The sequence below is a fragment of the Hemitrygon akajei genome, chromosome 23 (genome assembly GCF_048418815.1).
Source record: "Hemitrygon akajei chromosome 23, sHemAka1.3, whole genome shotgun sequence".
NCBI classification, from domain to species: domain Eukaryota; kingdom Metazoa; phylum Chordata; class Chondrichthyes; order Myliobatiformes; family Dasyatidae; genus Hemitrygon; species Hemitrygon akajei.
Genome location: NC_133146.1, coordinates 37,578,986 through 37,602,800, shown reverse-complemented (window position 1 = coordinate 37,602,800; position 23,815 = coordinate 37,578,986). Strand labels below are relative to the sequence as shown.

General features: G+C 40.3%; 1 protein-coding gene across 1 annotated transcript in view; it reads right to left on the bottom strand.

The window, feature by feature from the left end:
* Positions 1-6,328: 6,328 nt before the first annotated feature.
* hectd2 (HECT domain containing 2) overlaps positions 6,329-23,815 on the bottom strand; it is a 117,971-nt gene continuing 100,484 nt past the window's right edge. Inside the window, exons 18-21 of the mRNA XM_073027430.1 lie at positions 23,644-23,750; positions 12,031-12,146; positions 9,102-9,245; positions 6,329-8,329 (exon numbers count right to left, since the gene is read on the bottom strand). Coding sequence (XP_072883531.1) covers positions 8,209-8,329; positions 9,102-9,245; positions 12,031-12,146; positions 23,644-23,750 — 488 coding nt within the window. The 3' untranslated portion in view covers positions 6,329-8,208. The remainder of the gene's footprint in view (positions 8,330-9,101; positions 9,246-12,030; positions 12,147-23,643; positions 23,751-23,815) is intronic.

Here is a 23,815-nt window from a genome sequence, read left to right as displayed (position 1 = left end):
TAGAACTCATTACAAATGATTTTTGAGCTGAAGCCAAGGTTCAAAAAATCATATCAAGACTTTTGGTTGAGAAAAAAATCTCTATCCTACTGTACACTCTAAAATTATTGATGAAAATTGTTTCTACAGTAATTAAGTAAAGATGTCATTTTATTTGTAGCTTTAAATAGATTTGAATCATTTTTGCAATTATTTGTCACTGCTTTAAATTTGGAGTTCCTATTTTCCTTCACTGTGCATCGAAAATCAAACTTCCTTATCATTTTATGTAATGGTCAGAAAGTGAGATGGGGGCACTGGGGACGTGGTCTAGGAGCCAAGGGAGTGGTAATCCAAAGATGTTTGAGAGCCACTGGATTAAATCTGTATCAGTCAATAGCTGGAAGTATCAGTTGAGTACTCCTTCTTCTAAAGTTCCAAAATCCAAAAACCTCCAAAATCTGAATTGTTGTTAGTGCACTGACAGGAAGTCACAAATGGAAAATTCCACAAGACGCTGGGAAGTTTCCCGGGAGATGTGCAGGTCACTGTGTATGACAGACAATTCTGAGAAGTGACCTGACATACGTATGTGAAGAACAGAATTCAAATAAAAATAGAAAAACACCATATAAAGTGGAAAATGAAAATCTCAATCATGTATCAGAGTGAACACATGCCGCTTAACAGTATGCTGATCATGAAAAAAGTGAACATCTTTCATGTTGAAATGAAAATTGAAGGTAATTGTGAATTTTCAGTATGCTGGTTGCAGAAATTTAAGTAAAGGCATGGCGTTAAATTTTTAAAGCATCTGCTGATCACGAAAATCTAGCATTATAACAAATCTACAATGCTGTTCGTTTTTATAAACACGAGCAAATGTGCCGATCCAAAGCAACACACGTAAAATGTTGGAGGAACTCGGCTGGTCAGGCAGCAGCTATGGAAATGAATAAACAGTTGATGTTTTGGTCTGAGATCCTTCTTCAGGACTGGAAAGGAAGGGAGAAGACACTGGAATAAAAAGGTGGAGGAAGGGGAAGGAGGATAGGTAGGAGGTGATAGGTGAGGTCAGGTGGAATGGAAAGATCAAGGACTGAAGAAGTAAGAATCTGATCAGAGAGGAGAGTGAACCAGAGGAGAAAGGGAAGGAGGCGGGCACCCAGGGGGAGGACTTTGTGATATGGTGCAACTCAAACTACCTGCGTCTCAATATCACCAAGACCAAGGAGATGGTGGTGGACTTTAGGAGATCTAGGCCCCATATGGAGCCAGTGATCATTAATGGAGAACGTGTGGAGCAGGTTAAGACCTACAAGTATCTGGGAGTACAGTTAGACGAGAAGCTTGACTGGACTGCCAACACAGATGCCTTGTGCAGGAAGGCACAGAGTCAAATGTACTTCCTAAGAAGGTTGGCGTCATTCAATGTCTGTAGTGAGATGCTGAAGATGTTCTATAGGTCAGTTGTGGAGAGCGCCCTCTTCTTTGTGGTGGCGTGTTGGGGAGGAAGCATTAAGAAGAGGGACGCCTCACGTCTTAATAAGCTGGTAAGGAAGGCGGGCTCTGTCGTGGGCAAAGTACTGGAGAGTTTAACATCGGTAGCTGAGCGAAGGGCGCTGAGTAGGCTACGGTCAATTATGGATAACTCTGAACATCCTCTACATAGCACCATCCAGAGACAGAGAAGCAGTTTCAGTGACAGGTTACTATCGATGCAATGCTCCTCAGACAGGATGAAGAGGTCAATACTCCCCAATGCCATTAGGCTTTACAATTCTACCGCCAGGACTTAAGAACTTTTTAAAAGCTATTATTAATGCTTTTTGAGACGGTGATTTAGATGCATATCATATTTTTTTACTGAGTTAAGTATTGTATGTAATTAGTTTTGCTACAACAAGTGTATGGGACATTGGAAAAAAAGTTGAATTTCCCCATGGGGATGAATAAAGTATCTATCTATCTATCTATCTATCTGATAGGCAGATCAGAAGAGGTAAAAGGTCAGAGTGGGGAATAGAAGAAGAAGGGAGGGGAAGTGATTTTTTTTTACCGGAAGGAGAAATCGATATTCATGTCATCAGGTTGGAGGCTACCCAGATGGAATATGAGGTGTTGCTCCTCCACCCTGAGGGTGGCTTCATTATGGCACAAAAGGAGGCCATGGACTGACATGTTGGAATAGGAGTATACCCTACATAATGGCATTAAATTTTTAAAGCATCACTGATAAAAATATAAAAACGGAACAAGTTTATGTTGCTGATTGTTTTTATACCTTACATAAAACCTAAAAAAAAAGTAAAATACAAATAGTGTATTGTAATCTTTTATTCAAAACATAGCATTGTAAGTGGAAATTGAAAGCCTGCCATTGTTTGCTGCTGTTTAACATCTGATTAACACATTCACTTGATGCTGCTCTGCTGGTCTTGTTACCCTGCACATGTTATATTTTCATTATATTAATGGTGTGTCATCATTTTCTCTGCTTATTACATATGTGTGAGATGAACAAGGGTAAGACGAACAACACAGACAAAGTGCCAGAGGAACTCAGCAGGCCAGGCAGCGTCTATGGAAAAGCATACTGTCGACGTTTCGGGCCGAGACCCTTCAGCAGGATGCTGCCCGGCCCGCGGAGTTCCTCCAGCATTTTGTGTGTGCTGTTTGGATTTCCAGCATCTGCAGATTTTCTCTTGAAGTGTAAGACAAAGACTGCTTACCAATAGCACATAAATTCAGAGTTGGAAATGACGGCAATTGCAAGCTATCTCATAATATATTCCAAATTCCAAAACACTTCTGGCCCCAAGCATATCGGATAAAGGGTAATCATCCTGTATAAGGAAAATCTGCTGCACATTTAATATTTGAAATCTAAGTCTGTTCAGTAAGTGTCTTTGAAAAATAAAACACAATAGGAATCTTGATTGAGAATGTTTTCATCATCCCAGTAGCTCTAAACATTTTACAGTGGATATCTAATACATCAATAACTAAGTATAAATTACAAGCAGAGTCTCCTATTTAATCTACTGGAAAATATATCAATATCTCAAATCTTTTTTCTTACCAATAGTTACTCAATCCCATGAATATTCACAGCAGATCTTGCTTTTATCCAGCACAGCAGTCAAACTGGAACTAAGTCCTCTTGTAAGTAGTGTAAAACATTCCAGTTTAGTCATTTGCTCTCAATCTTATTTCCTAGTTTATTAGACTTTTTTTGGGGATTATTTGGTCTGTTTTCATTCAAATGTTGTATCCCAAGAACCTAACTGCCAAGGTGGTCATACAAAATCAAAGGTCAGATCAAAATTGGGGTGTTCTGCACTGTTTTGGTCACTTGGTATGGAAGTGCTCATATACTGAAATACTAACAGAGCCATGGGGAAGAGCTACAGCTAGCCAATTAATATCAGTAATATGCGACCGCCAGAATTAACGTTTGGAACATCAGAGATTAATGGTAAAAGGATCTATTGGAAGTGTTCAAAATTGTAGAATAATTTCAGATGACAAATAATGAAAAAATTGTTTAGCTGCTCACTGAGCTCAGAATCAGGACGAAAACAGAATGGAGGATTAGAGAACTTTCTTTATCATGAGAATTGTTTTCGTGAAATGCATACCAGAAGTGATGATTGATGGCATCACTTCCAAGAGATGACAAAATGAAGAACTGTTATGAAATACTGGGAAAAAAAGGACTTTTTTTCATTTTGGTGGTAGGGGTTGGGGGAGAAACTAGCATTGGCTTGGTGGTCTGAATAAAACTGAAAATTCTAACAAAAAATGTCTTTTTGTCTCATCATACAAGTCACTAAACTGATAAATTATATACAATAAAATACCAGCATGGTTAGTGCGCAGAATTTCAGATTCACAGTTTTCTTACATTGCTGGTCAACCAAATTTCTGATGTACAATAAAACAGTATTATCTAAACCAATGCTTTGAAATTCATATGATTAAAAGGAGTTGTTGTTTTTTCAATAAATGGCTCAGATTACGTTTTCCACCAGAAGCAAAATACATTATAAGTTATACACATTAGACCATTCCTATGCACAGTGGCAGACTCTATTAGAACCTTTCTTCATACTTGTTCATAGGATGGATGAAGGGAAACAATTATAACCCAACTCTAAATTGCCCTTGAAGTCTGTGGCTATTTTTAGTGCAGTTAAGAATCAACCATATTTCTTGTAGATAAGAATCATACATGTATGAATGGTTGATTTCCTTCCCTAAAGAATATACCAAGGTATGAACACATACCTCTTAAGATCCTATTCCTGAACTTTCAGTGGAAATCCATTACACCAAGTTATAGAAACAGAAGTACACAATTCAATTTCTGTCTTGCATTTTAATTAGACTATATTGAATGTATATTAATTCAATTTACCCACCTTGGTTCATAACCCTTGATACACTTGAAATATGCTCAGTGGCTACTTTATTGGGTACACCTGTTCATTAATGCAAATATCTAGTCAGCCAATAATGTGGCAGTAACTCAGTGCATGAAAGCTTACAGACATGGTCAAGAGGTTCAGTTGTTGTTCAGACCAGACATCAGAATGAGGAAGAAATGTGATCAAAGTGATTTTGACCATGGAACGATTGTTGGTGTCAGACAGGGTCATTTGATTATCTCTGAAACTGCTGATCTCCTGGGATTTTCACTTACAACAGTCTCCAGTGTTTACAGAGAATAGTGCAAAAAGCAAAATTAAACAGTGAGCGGCAGTTCTGTGGGTGAAAATGCCTTTTAATAAGAGAATGGCCAGAGTGGTTCAAGCTGACAGGAAGACAACAGTAACTCAACTAACCATGATTCACAACAGTGATATGCAGGAGAGCATCTCTGGATGTGCAAAAAACACCTTGTTAATGAGAGAAGTTAGAGGAGAAAGGCCAGACTGATTAACAAGCTAACAGGAAGGCAACAGTAACTCAAGTAACCACATGTTACAACAGTGGTGTGCAGTAGAGCATCTCCGAACACACAGGTCAAAAAGTGAAATGGATGGGCCTCAGCAGCAGAACGTCACAAATATATACTCTGTGAATGCATGTATATTAAGCTAAAAATTTGAATTTTTCAAAATAACTTTTTCAACAATGGCTGAACAGCTGAACTACCACTCTCATCATTGCGACATTAAAGAATTAACCTCATTGTAGCAGCAATAAATCAATTAATATTGTCACTCTGTTAGGTTGTCAAACCTGGTAAAAGAATCTCCAAGAAAATGTCAAGCTCTATGTAGAATGGGGCATTTACCAATTTATTACAACTGTTGCTTCATATGTGTGAAACTTTGATGGTACATCATCACCTACGTTATGTTCTATTTCTTCAAAGGCTTCTCTGGGTGTTAAATGATTATGAAGTGCATTATATTGTAAGAACTGTTGGGTGAAAATTAAAGTAGCACATTACTGAGTTGTCAACAAGAAATTTCAATATTCTGTCATCAGCTTTGTAAATACAATCTATAAAAAGAATTTCAGTTTGCTGTCTCCCCCTTAGGGGATTGTTTTGAGGGAATTGGTTGTTATTGCAATTAATTTCAGTTGTTTTACATATCCACCCAGTTGTTCATAGAAAGGAGAAATAGATATAGTTGCAGGGCCAGGCAAGGACAAACATTCAGCACCATCACAGTGAAATTAAATATTCCTGCTCCTTGTCTGGCTTCTTGTTTCTTTAGTTATTATTAGTTTACCAGTGCATTTCTGTTTCAGGTCAGCTAGCAGGATTTTGCTTTTTATACGTAGTATGGTTTGCATTTTGAACACGAGAGATCACTGTCATTGGGTTGAAATGGAGAAATTACACTCAGTGGTCACTTCATTAGACACCTCCGGTACGTTCATAGTCTTCTGCTGCTGTAGCATTTGATGTCATGCATTTAGAAATGCTTTTCTGCACACCACTGTTGTAACATGTGGTTATTTGAGTTACTGTCGTCTTCCTGCCGGCATGAATCAGTCTGGCCATTCTCCTGTGACCTCTCTCATTAACAGGGCGATTTTGTCCACAGAACTGCCTCTCACTGAATGTTTTTTAGTTTTCACGCATCATTTTCTGTAAACTCTAGAGATGGTTCTTGTATGAAAATCCCAAGAGATCCACAGTTTCTGAGCTACTCAAACCACCCCATCTGGTACCAACAATCAATCCACAGTCAGAGTAACTTAGGTCACATTTCTTCACCATTCTGAAGTTTGGTTTGAATAACAACTGAACCTCTCAACCATGTCTGCATGCTTTTATACAATGAGTTGCTGCCATATGATTGGCTGATTAGATATTTACATTAAAGAACAGGTGTACAAGTGTACCCAATAAAGTGGCTATTAAGTGTATAGTTGGGTATATGAACAACAGCAGTTCAGCAGAGGGTATGTGCACCAAACATATAATCTGCACTGCTGGTGACTGACAGCTGAACTATACAATTTCTTTCTTCCATCTTGCAAGGATCAAAGGCAGGATGGAGAAATAAGGCTCTCCCTTTCCCATTATCATCAAAAAGTGTTACTTCTGAATGAAAAAGTGTTCTTAAGCCAGTATTAGAGCTTTGGAAATAGAAGATACTTTTCCCCTATTAAGGACTATTATTTTCACTGGTCTTAAAGACCTTTGAGAGAGTAAAAAACAGTTTTGTAACATCTGGTCTCAGGCTCCATTATGTTGAAATAACTTCCACTATTTCATTGCACCAAATTGTAAAACACCATAAGAAGCCTGCCTTTGGATGCCTGGAATCAGAACTTGACATGTTACTTCCCATCTTACCTGGAGTTTAGTTGCTGGATTTAATAGTTTATAAATCCAATGGGTAAGCAGCCATCATAGATGGACCAATGTGATCCCAATTAAGATTGCACACAAATATATCAAAGGTATGGTTTGTTCCAACTATGGAGCTAATAAGACACAATGGCCTAGAAATTCTACTGTGCATACTGTGAAAGAGAACTTAATTAGAAAGTTAATTGCTATTGTACTTTATGAAACTTCTCGAAACTGAGTTCATGGAACTTTATGAGTTCATGAAACTTCTCAAAATACTTCTGGGCCTTCTCTGCACATGATGTATGCACTGGGAGCCCATAAACGCACAAAGGTGTTATTTATTGATTGATTGATTGATTGATTGATTGAGATACAGCATGGACCAGGCCCTTCCATCCCATCATGCTGAGACACCCAGAAACCCCGGCTTAACCCCAGCCAAATCACGGGACAATTTACAATGACCAATTAACCTACTAACCGGTATGCCCTTGGACTCTGGAAGGAAGCTGGAGCACCCGGAGAAAACCCTTGTGGCCACGGGGAGGGTGTACAGCCTCCTTACAGATGATGTCAGAATTGAACTCCGATGTCCCGAGCAATAATATATCTCGCTAACCAATACACTACTGTGGTGCTACCATGTGACATGCGTTGCAGGTTTAGGTGCCTACTTTGTTTAATTTATTGTACTGCGGGTGACCCTTGGGCAAGGTGTTGCACCTGATTAGCCTCCTGAGCAGGGTCATGTGAAGCCATGGGAACAGGTGATGCAGAGTTTGTACTGTATATGCTGGAGATGGTGCGGCCATGCACACAGAAGCAGATTCTCTGCATGAATCAATTGCACCAACCATTCATGCACATCATAAAATATCACACTTCCTTCCAGATTAAAAACATGCCATCTGTTTGATTTCCTGCAGCCCATTATAACGGATGGGTGGAGGCATAGAGGTGTAAAGCACTCCTTCCCCCCGCTGGCCTGCTGGTCACCCTTGGGCAAGGTGTAGCAATTGCTTAGCCCCCTTGATCAGAGTCATGTGAAGCCGTGGGAGCAGGTGGTGGATGGTTGTGGGAATGGTTGGTGCATATCGTGAGTCCTGGTTATGCGCCCACTGATACCAGGCAGATGATCTCTGAAGAGTATTGATAATGGCTGGGGTCATCCATCTCGTAAAGACATTACCCTGAAGGCAATGGCAAACCACTTCTGTAGAAAAATTTTCCAAGAATAATCACGGTCATGGGAAGACCATGATCGCCCATGTCATACAATCATCGTGTATGACTGTAATGAAACTAAAAGGGGTACAACTTGGGTCCACTTTAAGTGAGAGTCCATTTTCAACAAGTAATACCTAGATGATAATTCTGTATTAAAAGCTCCACATAAAAATGAGTTGTTATTCCAGTCCAAACCCCTCTGCATTTGAAATAGCAATTATTAGCTTCTGCTTCAGTTCTTTCTTACTCTTGTATGGAGGCAGGCAGAGCTGATTGAAACAGGTGTGGGCGATTGGTAACCTGTAGAACCAGTGACAGGAATTTTAGAAATGCTTTTTCAAGTGGACACATATAATTATTACACGAGAACTTGTTCTGTGCTTAGCATGGTTTATGTAATCAGACATAAAACAAACATATTCCAAAGTACATTGTCATTCACAATAAACCTCATTTCATGGGTCTATAAATATTGCAGGTTTTGTTAAGGTGTGGCTCTGAGGCTGTTGGACATATGTAATGATATCCAAAAGTAAGATACTGCAGATGCTGGAAACCTGAAGTAAAATAAATTGATATTTAAATAAATTTAAACAGAGAGATACAGCATGGCCCAATGAGCCTGCGCCATTCAATTACACCCATGTGACCAATTAACCTACTAACCTTTGGAATGTGGGATGAAATCGGAGCACCCAGAGGGAAACCCATGGAGTCATGGGGAGAACATATGAACTCCTTACAGACGACGGCAGACATTGGACTCAGGTCGCTGGTACTGTAATGGTGTTATGCAGACAGCTACGTTACCATGCCGCCCCGAGTTAGAAAATTAAAACACTCAGCAGGCCAGGTAGCAGCAGTGGAGAAAGATGCAATTAATGTTTCAAACAGATGACCTTTCATCAGTACGCAATGTGGCGGGATATGGTGGAGGAAGTTCCACTGGACACAATGCCTCAGCCAATACGAGAAAATTGTATGCTTTGGCAATCTTGATGCAAACAATGTTGTATATAAATGTTTCTTTGCTGAGATTAATTGCAACCGCTTAAAAAAAAAGACTTCTTACCAGTCAGTGGGCACATCAAACTTTGTGATTTTAAAACTAAGATCAGCAAGCCCTCCCACTGGAACTCGATCACTTCCTGTAGTAAAATGGAGAAATTGTTTCTGGAGCTGGAGACTGAATCCCAAAACCACGTCCCAGAAGCACCTACCAAAGAATAATCGAGGCACGAAAGTGACAACAAAATTTTTGCTGGAGCATGTATTCATAATGTCTTAGTCAACGCATGCAATCATTATACAATTGTTTCAACAATGAGGTTATGTGTTTATATTGACAATGTAGTTACATTGTCAGTACAAACTCAGCACGGAGCCAGGGCTAATCCATGGATCAGTAAAGTGAATAGCTACAATACCGATATGTAGGGGTGCTGTCTGGGAGCACATGTTATCTGCAGCCAAGACCATTCTGCGAGTTTTCATGCCAGCACTGGAGGACCCATTTGTCGATTGGATCTGTAGCCCACAGTAGAGTGCAGAGTAAGGAGAGACTGTTCTGCTCCAGCGACAGCAATTTTGCTCATTTATCTTTTTTTTGAACACTTACTCGGCTAATATGAATGCTTGAGGATTGGAAAATTATGCAGAGTCATTCCTGTTAGATTTATTACCACACTAAAGGGAAGCCTAATAGTAAGAGCTCAGTTTGGGCATAAATCGATGTGACTACCACCTCTCTGCTTAATACCAGATCTGACAGCTCAAGGCTGGACAGCCCCAGCAGAACTGAGTATTGCTATACTCTCTGTAGATCGATGCCTAGCCTCCATGAAACTCAAAAACAAGCCGGTTCAGCATCTCGTGTTGCTTTGGAACACCAGTTATATTTTAGCTTATGTTTAGAGACACAGGAAGTATAAGGGTGAAGCATTCACCTTATTTACCACATTAATGGGCTGCATTGTGTTCAGTCCAATGTGCTGCTCATCTGTGTCCCACAGCCACACTACACCTTTGCAGGTATATGCTGTCAACACCCTCAGTCCTGAGTGTGGGGATCAGCCCTCTCGAGGTGCCAAGTTGGCCTTTGAGAGCTTGTGTGCCAAAAGTCGCTTGTTTTTTGAAAGAAGTTTGAATGTTGATTTATTTTTTAAAAACAGTTAAAATTGATCTGAATAATTAAAATTACCTAAATTAACTTGAATAATATATTGTTACTTACCTAAAGCAAATCAAGATTAAAAATATAGACATTTAAAAAGGGCTGTAAGTATCAAGACCTTTGACATTTTTAAAGAACTAAAATTAGCTTTTAAATTTTGAACTATGTCTGGATTTTGCTGAAGGGTCGGTAAGTAAGTGAACTTGGCTCCTCAGCTCAATGATGTCATGAACTTACTCTGGATTCACCACTGACTGTGCTGGCATGAGACCCACAGAACACTGTGTATTCCCACGTGGCAGTGTATCAACAGAGAAGTCTATCACGCGCACTACACGTGGCTGCTAGAAAATCCGTAAGACCTGACTCGATATTTCAGGTTGATTTATCATCGGTTTTGGTAGAAGGCATTCAACTTGCTTTTTTTCTCCCAAAATACTTCTGGTCCTGCTGAGTATTCTGCTTTTCTTTCCTGTTCCCTTCAGATTGCCAGTAAATGCAGAACTTTGTTTTGGATTAACTATCTGAATGTTGTCCTGGCCATCAACTTTATAGGTGAGTCCTTTCCTATGAAGACTTCATAGAATTTAATAGCTATGAAGGGTGTGTATGGTCACGGTACTTGTTACTTCTCTGTGGAAGAAGGCTTTAGTCTTGGGTAATAATGATCAGTGATACATTTCATACACACTGTAGTTGTTCACTATTTCTGCGGCTGTTAGAAATGATTTTACGCTTGAAAATACAGGACTGCAGTGACATGGGATATCTCTGAAACAGATGCTGCTGTAGCGGGAACAGTCTGCTGGTCAGATTCCAGCAGATGTAATAACTTCTTCTCTGATTCTTGGGTTGACAGGAATAGGAAGATAAATGCCTCAGAAATCCCCTGGTAAATGTACCTATTTCTGCAGACAGAGTGGCTGGTGCAAACAAGCCTTCTAATGCAAGCCACGTGGCACTGCATTACTGGGCCAGATTGCATTTGCCCAATTTGGCCCGGTCTGGCCATCATCTTTGTCCCTGATTCACAGCCACATTAAACTTTTTAAATTCCCCCTTTCTTACTTTTGTCTGGTTACTCTCACTGCTACGATTCCAAATATAACATGTTGTCTCAGGTGCAATTGATGATTTATGTTAATCATATGGAAGGACACAGAGACTGAGTGGGAAAATGGAGTTGAGGTCGCAGATCGGCATTGATCTTATCAAGGTGTAGTCCAGGCTCAAATCCTACTCATGTCCCTATTTCCCAGAACTAACATTGAGGGTCAACAAACTCTTAGAGAGATGGAAATACTGAGTTACGAACTATCTAGGGTATAAATAAAGACACCTATAATACTCATTGGAACCGCAAGTCTCCACAATGCACAATTGATTAAGAGATTTTGAATTATGGAAATCAGCAAACTGAAGTGATGAGATCATCTTTTCTGGTGAAGTTGGTAGAGGAAGTTCGTCAGCTAACAGCCAGGTCACCATGAGAATCTCTTGCTCACTACATCAAAATTGAATCCTAAAGTCTCAGAAAAAGTAAGTAACTCTGATTATGTGGTACTCCCTCAGGAGTGCATAGGTGTCTGTGCCTGATTGCATCTGGAATTCACTAATCTGTCTCTGTGGACAGAATGCTATCGATGATCATAAAATTGCTATATGCTTATCATAATTATTATATGTTTCAGCAACATACTTAAACATATTTGCATGTATTAGAGAAGCAATATTGAAAAAAAAAGAAAATCAGCCCAGTTTTATATACATAATGGATACCATTACGAAACTGAGCTCCTTAAAGACAACAGAGCATGGACTTATTCACCGTATTGTGGGGTGCATCTTCGAATAACCCTCATACTGTGTGATCTTCTGTAGTGCACATATGTCCAGCTCAGGGTTCCCACACACGAGCATTTCCACTTCTTCTGGGAGCAGCAACTGTGGAAGAATGAACAAAATATTTCTATTTGATCTATATACTCAAACTAAAATTAAACTTTCATTCTCGATTTGGAATGCAAGTCAATCCGATTCATTCTAGCAGAAGAATTTCACTATATTTCTGACAGCTTCAACAGAAACAGGTCTATATTAAAGCAAAAAAAAAGTGCTGGAAGATCTCAGCTGGTCAGGCAGTATCTGTGGAAAGAGAAACAATTAATGCTTTAGATATTAGACTCTTTAAGAAGATTACTTTCTTGGCTAAATTAGTTAATAAATCTGATACATCTTTTTCCATAGATGCTGCCTGGTCTGCTGAATACTTCCAGCATTTTGTATGCATTGCTTTGGATTTCCAGTATCTGCAGATTCTCTCATGTTTGTAAAAATAATGACACAGTTTGCTGCAATTAATATTTCTTTTGGAATGAAGGCACTTTTAAAAGGTGCAATATTTGAGCAGGGTAGGAACTTCAGAGCAATGAACAGGCAAAAAAGACAGAAGGGTGTGATTTGTGCAAAATTCGGAGGTCAAATTTTTCGAGTGCTCTTTGCCTGTTTGAATTAGCATCAGGGGTAGGGAATCCCAGTTGAAAAGTTGTTGCTGGGTCTGGTAAAAGATGGAAGTTTCATTTGTCAGAACAGCATTAATGAAATCCTTAGAAAGTGCATCCATTTACATTTATATTATGCTTATGTTGTGTGATGAAGGCTGCTTTACATGAATGACATCATAACAGCAATCTATTCCACCAAGATTAACATCAGTTCTGGTCACCTCACTACAGGAAGGATGTGGAAGCCATAGAAAGGGTGCAGAGGAGATTTACAAGGATGTTGTCTGGATTGGGGAGAATGCCTTATAAGAATAGGTTGAGTGAACTTGGCCATATCTCCTTGGAGCGACGGAGGATGAGAGGTGACCTGATAAAGGTGTATCAGATGATGAGAGGCATTGATCGTGTGGATAGTCAGAGGCTTTTTCCCAGGGCTGAAATGGCTAACATGAGAGGGCACAGTGTTAAGGTGGTTGGAAGTAGGTATAGAGGAGATGTCAGGGAAATTTTTTTTACACAGAGAATGGTGAGTGTGTGGAATGGGCTGCTGCCGATGGTGGTGGAGGCAGAAATGATAGGGTCTTTTAAGAGACTCCTGGATAGGTACATGGAGCTTAGAAAACTAGAGGGCTATGGGTAACCCTAAGTAATATCTAAAGTAAGTACATGTTCGGCACATCATTGTGAGCCAAAGGGCTTGTATTGTGCTGTAGGTTTTCTATGTTTCTATCTACTGGGAAACTGGCTTGGATATCTCCACACCAGCTTTCCGAGTATTGCTATTTTTTTGTTTGACATCAGTTACGCAGCTAATGATATTGTGCTGTGCATTTCCAGGAACACCAAACTAAAGTGACGCATTAAGCTGATAATCCTGATGAAGGGCCTTGGCCAAAATTGTTGACAATTTATTCCCCTCCATAGGTGCTGCCTGGCCTGCCAAGTTCCTCCAGCATTTTGTGTGTTTCTCTGATGCATTAAGCTGCAATTTAAAACTATTGATCAAGTATACAATATTTGAACTAAAACCTGTAACAGAATAGCAAAGAGATGCAATTAAAAGGGCCCCCAAAGTGATATTGATATTTCACTCCTGACTCAACTTATCTTAAATTGGGCACATGCATCATGATGTATTCACTCGACAATCACAGAGTTCTGTGTTATGCACTTCAATGCGAGATGCTGCAATATCTGCCAGGAGCTAAGGTAGAGGAGCACTTGATGGCTCTGTGCCTGTATTTGCTGGCGTTTAGACAAAATTAGGATCTTATTGAAACCTATTGAATATTGAAAGGCCTACATAGAGTGGACAAGGAGAGATGTTTCTGATGATGGGGGAGCCTAGGGCCAGAGAGCACAGGCTCAGAATAGAGATAAGTCTGAATTTCTCCATTTAGAAACAGAGATAAGTCTGAATTTCTTGAGCTAAAGGGCGGTGAATCTGTGTACTTTTTTGCCACCAACAGCTCTAGAAGCGAAGTCATTGGGTATACTTGAAGCAGAGATTGGTAGGTTCTTGATTATTGAGGGTGTCAGATGTTATGGGGAGAAGATAGGAGAATGGGGTTAAGAGGGATGATAAATCAGCCATGATGGAATGGCAGAGCAAACTTGGTGAGACAAAGGACCCAATTCTGCTCCTATGTTGTATGGTCTCACGAGACAAGCAGTCCAGTTCATTGTACTGGAGATTTCTATGTATCCCTTCCCAGCTTACTCTGACTCTGACGACAGCCTTTACCATGGTAGCCACAGAGAGAAGTCGCTTAATGGCTGGGCCACTCTGCTGCCTTTTACCCTCATTTCATGTGATTGGAATATTAAAGTAGGGAAATCCCACTTCATCTGTGCAAGGCACCAATGAGGAAACATCTAGAGTACTGCAAACAATTATGATTCCCTCATATAAGAAATTATATTTCAAATGGAGGGGATGCACAGAAAGTTGACGAGGATGATCTTGGTTAAAGCATGGTCATTCTTTGAGGATAGATTCAATAAATTTAAATTATTTTAGTGAAAAGGGTAGGCTTCGGCTGCAGGATGATATTAGTTAATTGGTAAGTTGGCAAATGAAATTTATTCATTGTGAGTGTACAATGATGTACTTTGTGTGGATAATAAGTGTAGGCTCTACACAATAAATTGTAGGGTCAGAGGAAGTATTGAGAAACAGATGGGCATAGACCGAATAAGTATTTCTGAAGGTGGCAGCACATGTAGATAAAGTTGTAAAGAAGACACACAGGAAACATGCCTTTATTAGTAAGGCATGGAATATAAAAGTAGGGAAGGAGTAGTACAATGTTTTAATACATTGACTAGTCCACAGTGAGAGTATTGTGGGCCGTTCCAGTGGCCATCCTGTAGAATATGTTGGAGAAGCTTGATTTGTTTCCCATCAAATGGAGGAGCTGAGAGACACCTGGCAAAGCATGCAAAGTTATGAGAAGAACTGAAAAAGTGGATACGAGGAAATTTCTCCCCATAATCCAGGCATCAATAACAGAGGAGATGGGCTTAGGGAAAGTGGTATGAGATTTACAGGGGATTTGAGGTGGAAATTTTTCATTCGGACGTATTAAGGTTTGTGAAGGCTAGTAATCGCAGATTGTGCAAATATCTAGATGACTACTTAAATCTCAATGTGGAGATGATGGGGTTTCCATGCACCCTTTACCCTTGCTGGGAAGCTGTGTCCTGGGTAAGATACAAGCATCACTGAGTGAGCAGCAGAGCCTTGCAAAGAGGAGACAAGAAAAGTAAAGACTGCAACTAAATTACAGTGGTAAGGCTTGACTATTTGATGCATTGTTTAATTTCCTTCAAAACAATAAACTGGTATTTGTGGTGATTTAATCGGTGCATAAGGGAAGATGAGGCATTGCCAATGATAAACATCGAACTTGTCTCCGACACTGATTTCAGCGAAAGACAACAGTTTCAATGATAAAGAAATGTTAAATGTATTAAAACCTGCACCCCAGGGACACAGGAAAATGGGCAGGCAAGTAAAGTGGATAAAATCAGATGTCAAGGAGCTATTTTTAGCTGCAGCTGATCAATGTCAGATGACAAGCAGGGGTAGAAGACAAAACACAAGTGCATATAGCAGGAACAACATCATATGATGATGAATATACCTCACTGTTACCCAGCACAAAATATTTCAATTCCATGATTCCCCAGATTTGCTTTGCTAAATTTATATTTTGCTTAAAGTTCAATTTTGGATTAGAAAATGCAACTATATTTCAGCCTATAAAATCTTCTGCATCACTAACATACAATTTGGAAGGCTGGAATTTCATGAGAATATAAGAAATAGGTACAAAAACAGCTATTTGGTCTTTTTAAGCTTGCTTCGCTATTCATCCAGATCACTGCTAATTTTCTACCTCTGTGCAACTGTCCAGCACTACATCAATACTCAGAAAGCTAAGAATTTTTGATCTAAAAGCCCTCAGTAACTGCCTTTCAATAATGTTCCAAGTTAGAGAATTCCAAAGATTCATCACCCAGAGTGTGAAGTTCTTCATCATCCCAATCACTTATTTTGAGACTGTGAGCCTGGGTTTTAATGTCCTCAGACAGGGGAAAGATTCTCCCTGCATCCAACCTGTTCAGTCTTTAAGTATTCTGTAGATTTCAAAGAGATCTCGCATTCTTCTACGTTTGAAAGAATACAGATGCAGTTTCGTCCAATGGAGACACAGGAGAACCTGTAATCTCAAGCATAAAACAAACTGCCGGAGGTACTCAGTGTTTTCTCAGCAGCTTTCCATTGCAGGGTCTTGACCCAAAACATTCTCAGATGTTTTGAGTCGAGATTTTACCTTCACAGATGCTGCCTGACTTGCTGAGTTCCTCCAGCAATTTGATTATTGCTCTAATATAATTGATCTTTCCTCATATGCAGACTTTCCATCTGTGGTACCAATTTAGTGAACCTTAGCTATACTCTCATTAAGACAAATATACCTTTTGTAGGTAATGAGAATAAAAGTGTTCATATCGCTCCAGGTACAGTATATCCAAGGTCCCATGTAACTGTAGTAAGGCATCATTACTCCTGTAATTCACTCTACAGCAAAATAGGCCGACATACCAATTGCTTGTTGGACACTGCCTCATGGTTTCCAGTACTTGTTTACCTAACACTTGGGCCCCATTGAGCAAAAACACTAAGCTATGTCTCACCATTTCACCATACTGTACTACGCTTTTCAGGTTTGTGCACTGAAGTGAATAGATAAGATAGCGGCAAGAAAGTTGTTTCTACTGATAGGTGAGACTAGAACTATGGTACAGAGACCCAGGACTTGGGGGAATAGATTTAGGATGGAGATGAGGAGGAACTGCTTTTCCCAGAGAGTGGTGAATCTGTGGAATTCTCTGCCCAATGAAGCAGTGGAGGGTACCCCAGTAAATATATTTAAGACAAAGTTGGATAGATTTTTGCATAGTAGGGGAATTAAGGGTTATGGGGAAAATGCAGGTAGGTAGAGATGAGTCCATAGCCAGATCAGCCATGATCTTATTGAATGGTGGAGCAGGCTCGACAGGCCAGATGGCCTCCTCCTGCTCCTATTTCTTATGTCCTTATGTAAAACTTCCAATTTTTTAATATAATATTGTCTCTGTCATCTTCTTACTCAGTTACTCAACTACTCAAATCCCATTGGTGGTTCTTTACATCCTTGCCCCTATTCACAAGGCCATCGTTATCATCACTAAATTTGCAATTAAGACATTTGGTCCCCTTAGCCAAGTATTTGATGCTGATTGTGAATGGCTGGGATCCAAGTACTGATCGCTGTCTTTCAAACTGAGAAGGACTTGTTTATTCCCAGCTTTTGCTTTGTGTCCGATAAGCAATTTCCAATCCAATTAATGCTTTACATCAGTCCAGTGCAAGCTTTCTGATGAGAAAACACCCTGATACTCACAATATCTTTAATGATGATAGCCAAGCAATTCATTACAGATTATTTTTCAATAGAGCAAACAACCAACAGAACTGAATGCACCATTTGTATTTCTTAATGTAAATGCTCACAAAATATAGACATTGCTGGCAAGATTGCTATTTATTGTCCGTTCTCAATTGTCTCCCGAAGTGAATGGTTACCAGTCCATTTCAGAGGTAAGAACCAATAATTCTGTTGCATCTGGAGCTGTGATTTGGTCCGATCAGGGAAGCATGGCAAATTGCCTTCCCTACAGAGCCTTAGTGAAACAGATCGATCTTTTAATATGTCTATGCATGAAATAACAACGCAGGAATAGGCAAACTTAGGAAAGTAAAACCACTTTGTAAATGCAGACACATGTATTAACTCTTATTTGGACTGAAACTCTTAGGCTTAGACATTCAACATTAAACACCCAGTCAGATGAAACAGGTCAATATGTTTTTGGTATAGAAACATCAAAACACAGAAAGCCTACAGCACAATACAGGCCCTTCAGCCAAAAAAGCTGAGCTGAATATGTCCTTACTCAAGAAATTACCTAGAGTTACCCAAAGCCCTCTATTTTCTAACCTCCATGTACCCATCCAGGAATCTCTTAAAAGACCCTATCGTATCCACCTCCAACACCGTCGGCAGCCCATTCTACGCACTCACCACTCTCTGCATAAAAAACGTAACCCTGACATCTCCTCTGTACCTACTTCCAAGCACCTTAAGACTGTGCCCTCTCATGCTAGCTATTTCAGCCCTAGGAAAAAGCCTCTGACCATCCACATGATCAATGCCTCTCGTCATCTTATACATCCCTATCAGGTCACTCCTCATCCTTTGTTGCTTCAAGGAGAAAAGGCAGAGTTCAGTCAACCTATTCTCATAAGGCATGCTCCCCAATCCAGGCAACATCCTTGTAAATCTCCTCTGCACCCTTTCTATAGTTTCCAAATCCTTCCTGTAGTGAGGTGACCAGAACTGAGCACAGTACACCAGGGGGTCTGGCCAGGTCCTATAAAGCTTTAACATTACCTCTCAGCTCTTAAACTCAATGCACCGTATGTCTTCTTAACCACAGAGTCAACCTGCGTAATAGCTTTGAGTGTCCTATGGACTTGGACCCCAAGATCCCTCTGATCCTCCACACTGCCAAGAGTCTTACCATTAATACTACATTCTGCCATCATATTTGACCTACCAAAATGAACCACTTCACACTTAACTGGGTTGAACTCCATCTGCCATTTCTCAGCCCACTTTTGTATCCTATTGACGTCCCGTTGTAATCTGATAGGTCTCCACAACACCCCCAACCTTAGTGTCATCAGCAAATTTACTAACCCATCCCTCCACTTCCTCATCCAGGTCCAGGTTTATAAAAATGATGAAGAGTAGAGGTCCTGGAACAGATCCCTGAGGCATACCACTGGTGACCGACCTCCATGCAGAATATAACCCGTCTACAACCACTCTTTGCCTTCTGTGGGCAAACCAATTCTGGATCCACAAAGCAATGTCCCCTTGGATCCCATGCCTCCTTACTTTCTCAGTAAGCCTTGCATGAGGTACCTATCAAATGCCTTGCTGAAATCCTCATACACTACACCTACTGCTCTACCTTCATCAACGTGTTTAGTCACATCCACAAAAAATTCAATCAGGCTCATAAGGCACGACCTGCCTTTCACAAAGCCATGCTGATGATTCATAATAATATTATGCCTCTCCAAATGTTCATAAAACCTGCTTCTTAGGATCTTCTCCATCAACTTATTGAAGTAAGACTCACTGGTCTATAATTTCCTGGGCTATCTCTACTCCCTTTCTTGAATAAAGGAACAACATCTGCAACCCACCAAAACCTCTTCTGTCCCCATTGATGATGCAAAGATCATTGCCAGAGGCTCAGCAATCTCCTCCCTCACCTTCCACAGTAGCCTGGGGTACATCTTGATGCTTTCCAAAATCTCCAGCACATCCTTTCTTAATGTCTATATGCTCAAGCTTCTCAGTCCGCTGTAAGCCATCCCTACAATCGCCAAGATCTTTTTCTGTAGTGAATAAGTACCTCTGCTATCTCCACTGGTTCCATACACACTTTTCCAATGTCACACTTGATTCGTCCTATTCTCTCATGTCTTATCCTTTTGCTCTTCATGTACTTGTAAGAAGCCTTGGGGTTTTCCTTAATCCTGTTTGCCAAGGCCTTCTCATGGTCCCTTCTGGCTCTCCTAATTTTATTCTTCAGCTCCTTCCTGCTAGCCTTATAATCTTCTAGATCTCTATCATTACCTAGTTTTTTTGAACCTTTAGTAAGCTTTTCTTTTCTTCTTGATTAGATTTACAACAGCCTTTGTACACCACGGTTCTTGTACCCTACCATCCTTTCCCTGTCTCATTGGAACATTCCTATGCAGAACTCCACACAAATATCCCCTGTACATTTTCCACATTTCTGCCAAACATTTCCCTGAGAACATCCATTCCGAATTTATGCTTCCAAGTTCCTGCTTGATAGCCTCGTATTTCCCCTTACTCCAATTAAACGCTTTCCTAACTTGTCTGTTCCTATCCTTCTCCAATGCTATGGTAAAGGAGATAGAATTATGATCACTATCTCCAAAATGTTCTTACACTGAGAGATATGACACCTGACCAGGTTCATTTTCCAATACCAGATCAAGTACAGCCTCTCCTCTTGTAGGCTTATCTACATATTGTGTCAAGAAACCTTCCTGAACACACCTAACAAACTCCACCCCATCTAAACCCCTTACTCTAAGGAGATACCAATCAATATTTGGGAAATTAAAATCTCCCACAATGACAACTCTGTTATTATTACACCTTTCCAGAACCTGTCTCCCTATTTGCTCCTCAAAGTCCCTGTTACTATTGGATGGTCTATAAAAAACACCCAGTAGTGTTATTGACCCCTTCCTGTTCCTAACTTCCACCCACAGAGACTCCATTGACAATCCCTTCACGACCTCCTCCTTCTCTGCAGCCGTGACACTATATCTGATCAGCAGTACCACGCTCTTTGGCCTCCCTCCCTGTCCTTTCTGAAACATCTAAAGGCTGGCACTCTAAGTAACCATTCCTGCCCCTGAGCCATCCAATTCTCTGTAATGGCTACAACATCATTGCTCTAAGTACTGATCCACACTCTAAGCTCATCTGCCTTGTTCATAATATTCCTTGCATTAAAATAGACACATCTCAAACCATCGGTCTGAATACATCACTTCTCTATCACCTCTTTCCTAACTCCCTGTAGTCTGTTTTCAGGACCTTCTCCCTTTTCCTGCCCATGTCGTTGGTGCCAATATGTACCACGACCTCCGGCTGTTCACCTTCCCACTTCAGGATATCGTGGACGCGATCAGAAACATCCCGGCGCCTGGCAGGCAAACTACCATCCCTGTTTCTTTCCTGCGTCCACAGGATCTCCTATCCGACCCCCTGACTATAGAGTCCCCTATTACTGGGGCAAACCTCTTCCTTTTCCTTCCCTTCTGAGCCACAGGGCCAGACTCTGTGCCAGAGGTGTGGCCACTGTCGCGTCCCTCAGGTAGGCCGTGTCCCCCCAACAGTACTCAAACAGGAGTACTTATTGTCAAGGGGGACAGCCACAGGGATCCTCTCTAGCCTCTGACTCCTGCCCTTCCCTCTCCTGACTCTTACCCACTTATATGTCTCCCGAGGCCCCGGTGTGACCACCTGCCTATAACTCCTTTCTATCACCTCCTCACTCTCCCTAAACAGACAAAGGTCATTGAACTGCATCTCCAGTTCCCTGACCCAGTCCCTAAGGAGCTGCAGCTCAATGCACCTGGCACAGGTGTGGCCATCCGGGAGGCTGGGAGTCTCCCAAACATCCTACATCTGACACCCAGTTCAGAACACCAGCCCCACACACATACTTCCTGTCTCTATGTTCACAGTCAACCTACTTTGCCTCGACCTGTTATTGCCTCAGCTCTGTTGAGCCAAAGCCTTCCTACTCTGTCTACTTCTGCTCCGTCGCCCGCTCCTCCAGTGCTTGCTCTATAAAGCTGTCTTCTTTTTAAACTCTTCTTGCTGTTCTAACTGGCTGACATCCACGCGCTTGCACAGTTGTGCCTCGATCAATAGTAGGCCCCTTTCTCTATTAGACAGAAAATTAGATATCTCTGGAAACCTTCCCAAATTTCAAGTAAATTTATTATCAAAATACATATATGTCTACTCTGAGATTCATTTTCTTGCAGACATTCATTATAGAAGAAATAAAATAGAATCAATTAAAACTAAGCACAAAGTCCAACAAACAACCAATGTGCAAAAGAAGACAAACCACAAATAGGAAAAAAAAAGTTAAATAAATAAATAAACAAATAAATAATCAATTGCTCAATAAATCAATTAATTGAAACTGAGAGCTTGAGTTGTAGAGTTCTTGAAAGTCAGTCCATAGACTCTGGAATCAGATCAGAGTTGAGGTGAGTGAAGTTATCCATGCTGGTTCAGGAGCCTGATGGCTGAAGGGTAATAACTGTTCCTGAACCTTGTCGTGTGGGACCTAAGGCTTCTGTACCTCCTGCCTGGTGGTATTAGTGAGAAGAGAGCATGGCCTGGATGGTGGGGGCCCTTGATATTGGATGATGCTTTCTTGTGACAGCACTCCATGTATAACTGGTAACCAATTAGAATACAGCCTCCATTTGCCCATACACAGTCTCCTCACTAGTGGCTGTGCAGTGGCTGTGACCTTGAATTCCAGATTACAGCTTTCATGTTACTGCTTTTAAAGAAACTCCTGTTTCATGAGCAATTTCTACTGCATAGCACCACCTTGATCATTCTGGTCTCTTTGTACTACAATGTATTTTTTGTTCTAATTGTGTTTTACTTGTAAAAATAAATATGATTAAATGTTTAAATTGTTTTTGTGAATGCTGCTTATGTGTCTGTAGTGAAGCTTTAAGTAAGTTTTCATGATACCCTGCCCATACATGTACTTATGAGAGTTAACTCAGCCTTGACACTGAATGTACATACGAGGGGTGATTGATAAGTTCGTGGCCTAAGGTAGGAGTCAATTTTAGAAAACCTGGCACATTTATTTTTCAGCATAGTCCCCTCCTACATTTACACACTTAGTACAGTGGTCGTGGAGCATATGGATCCCTTCTTTGTAGAAGTCTGTATCTTGGACCTCCAGAAAGTGGTCCACAGCAGGGGTGATTGATAAGTTCGTGGTCTAAGGTGGAAGGAGATGAGTTATACAGCTCTCGCTACATGCACGTGCAGTTCAACTCTGAGTGATTATACAGAAATAACATCTGTGGTATTTTCTGTCTCAGTTAATTGAAAATTGCAAATAAGCACTGACTGAGAAAATGGACAACATCGGCCTTTGTGCAGTCATCCGCTACCTCTGTCTCAAGGGCTTATCACCCAAGGAGGTCCACGAGGACATGGTGGCAACACTAGGGGAGGGTGAAAAACGAATGTGCTAGCTTTTCTAAAATGACTCCTTCTACCTTAGGCCACAAACTTATCAATCACCCCATATACAATGATGTAATAAATAAATGTTCTTAAAGCTTTCTTTTGCAAAGAGCTTGCATTTAAGAAAACAATTATATTAACATTTAAAATTAAGTCTTAAAATTAGCATCTGCAGAAAATTGGTTCGATTTTATGTATATTCTTGATTTGAAATTCACCTAGCACCAAGAAATATTAATAAATAGATGGCATTGAAAAATGGGATTCAAACAGAAATAGGGAACAATTTATGCTTTGACAGGAATATAATGCTTAATGCAAAGGAAGGCATTAAGATGCATCCCAGTTAAGACTGCCTGTCTCATGAAACCAATCCCCAAGCTACCTTAAACTAAGTTAATCAAACAAAGCCCAAACAATAAAAAAGACTTTTACTTTTAACAAAAATCTGTTTGGAAAGTCATTACTTACCATTAAGGCATTAGAGGCACACACATGGTGAAAACCATAATAAAATGCTGCAAACTGCTGGTATATGGACTTGTTGAGAAGGAAATCTACATAAAGATGTACATATTCTGTAAAATATAAATTAGTATTACGCACAAAACAGAGTTTAATACTTTTTTTTAACCTTTTACCA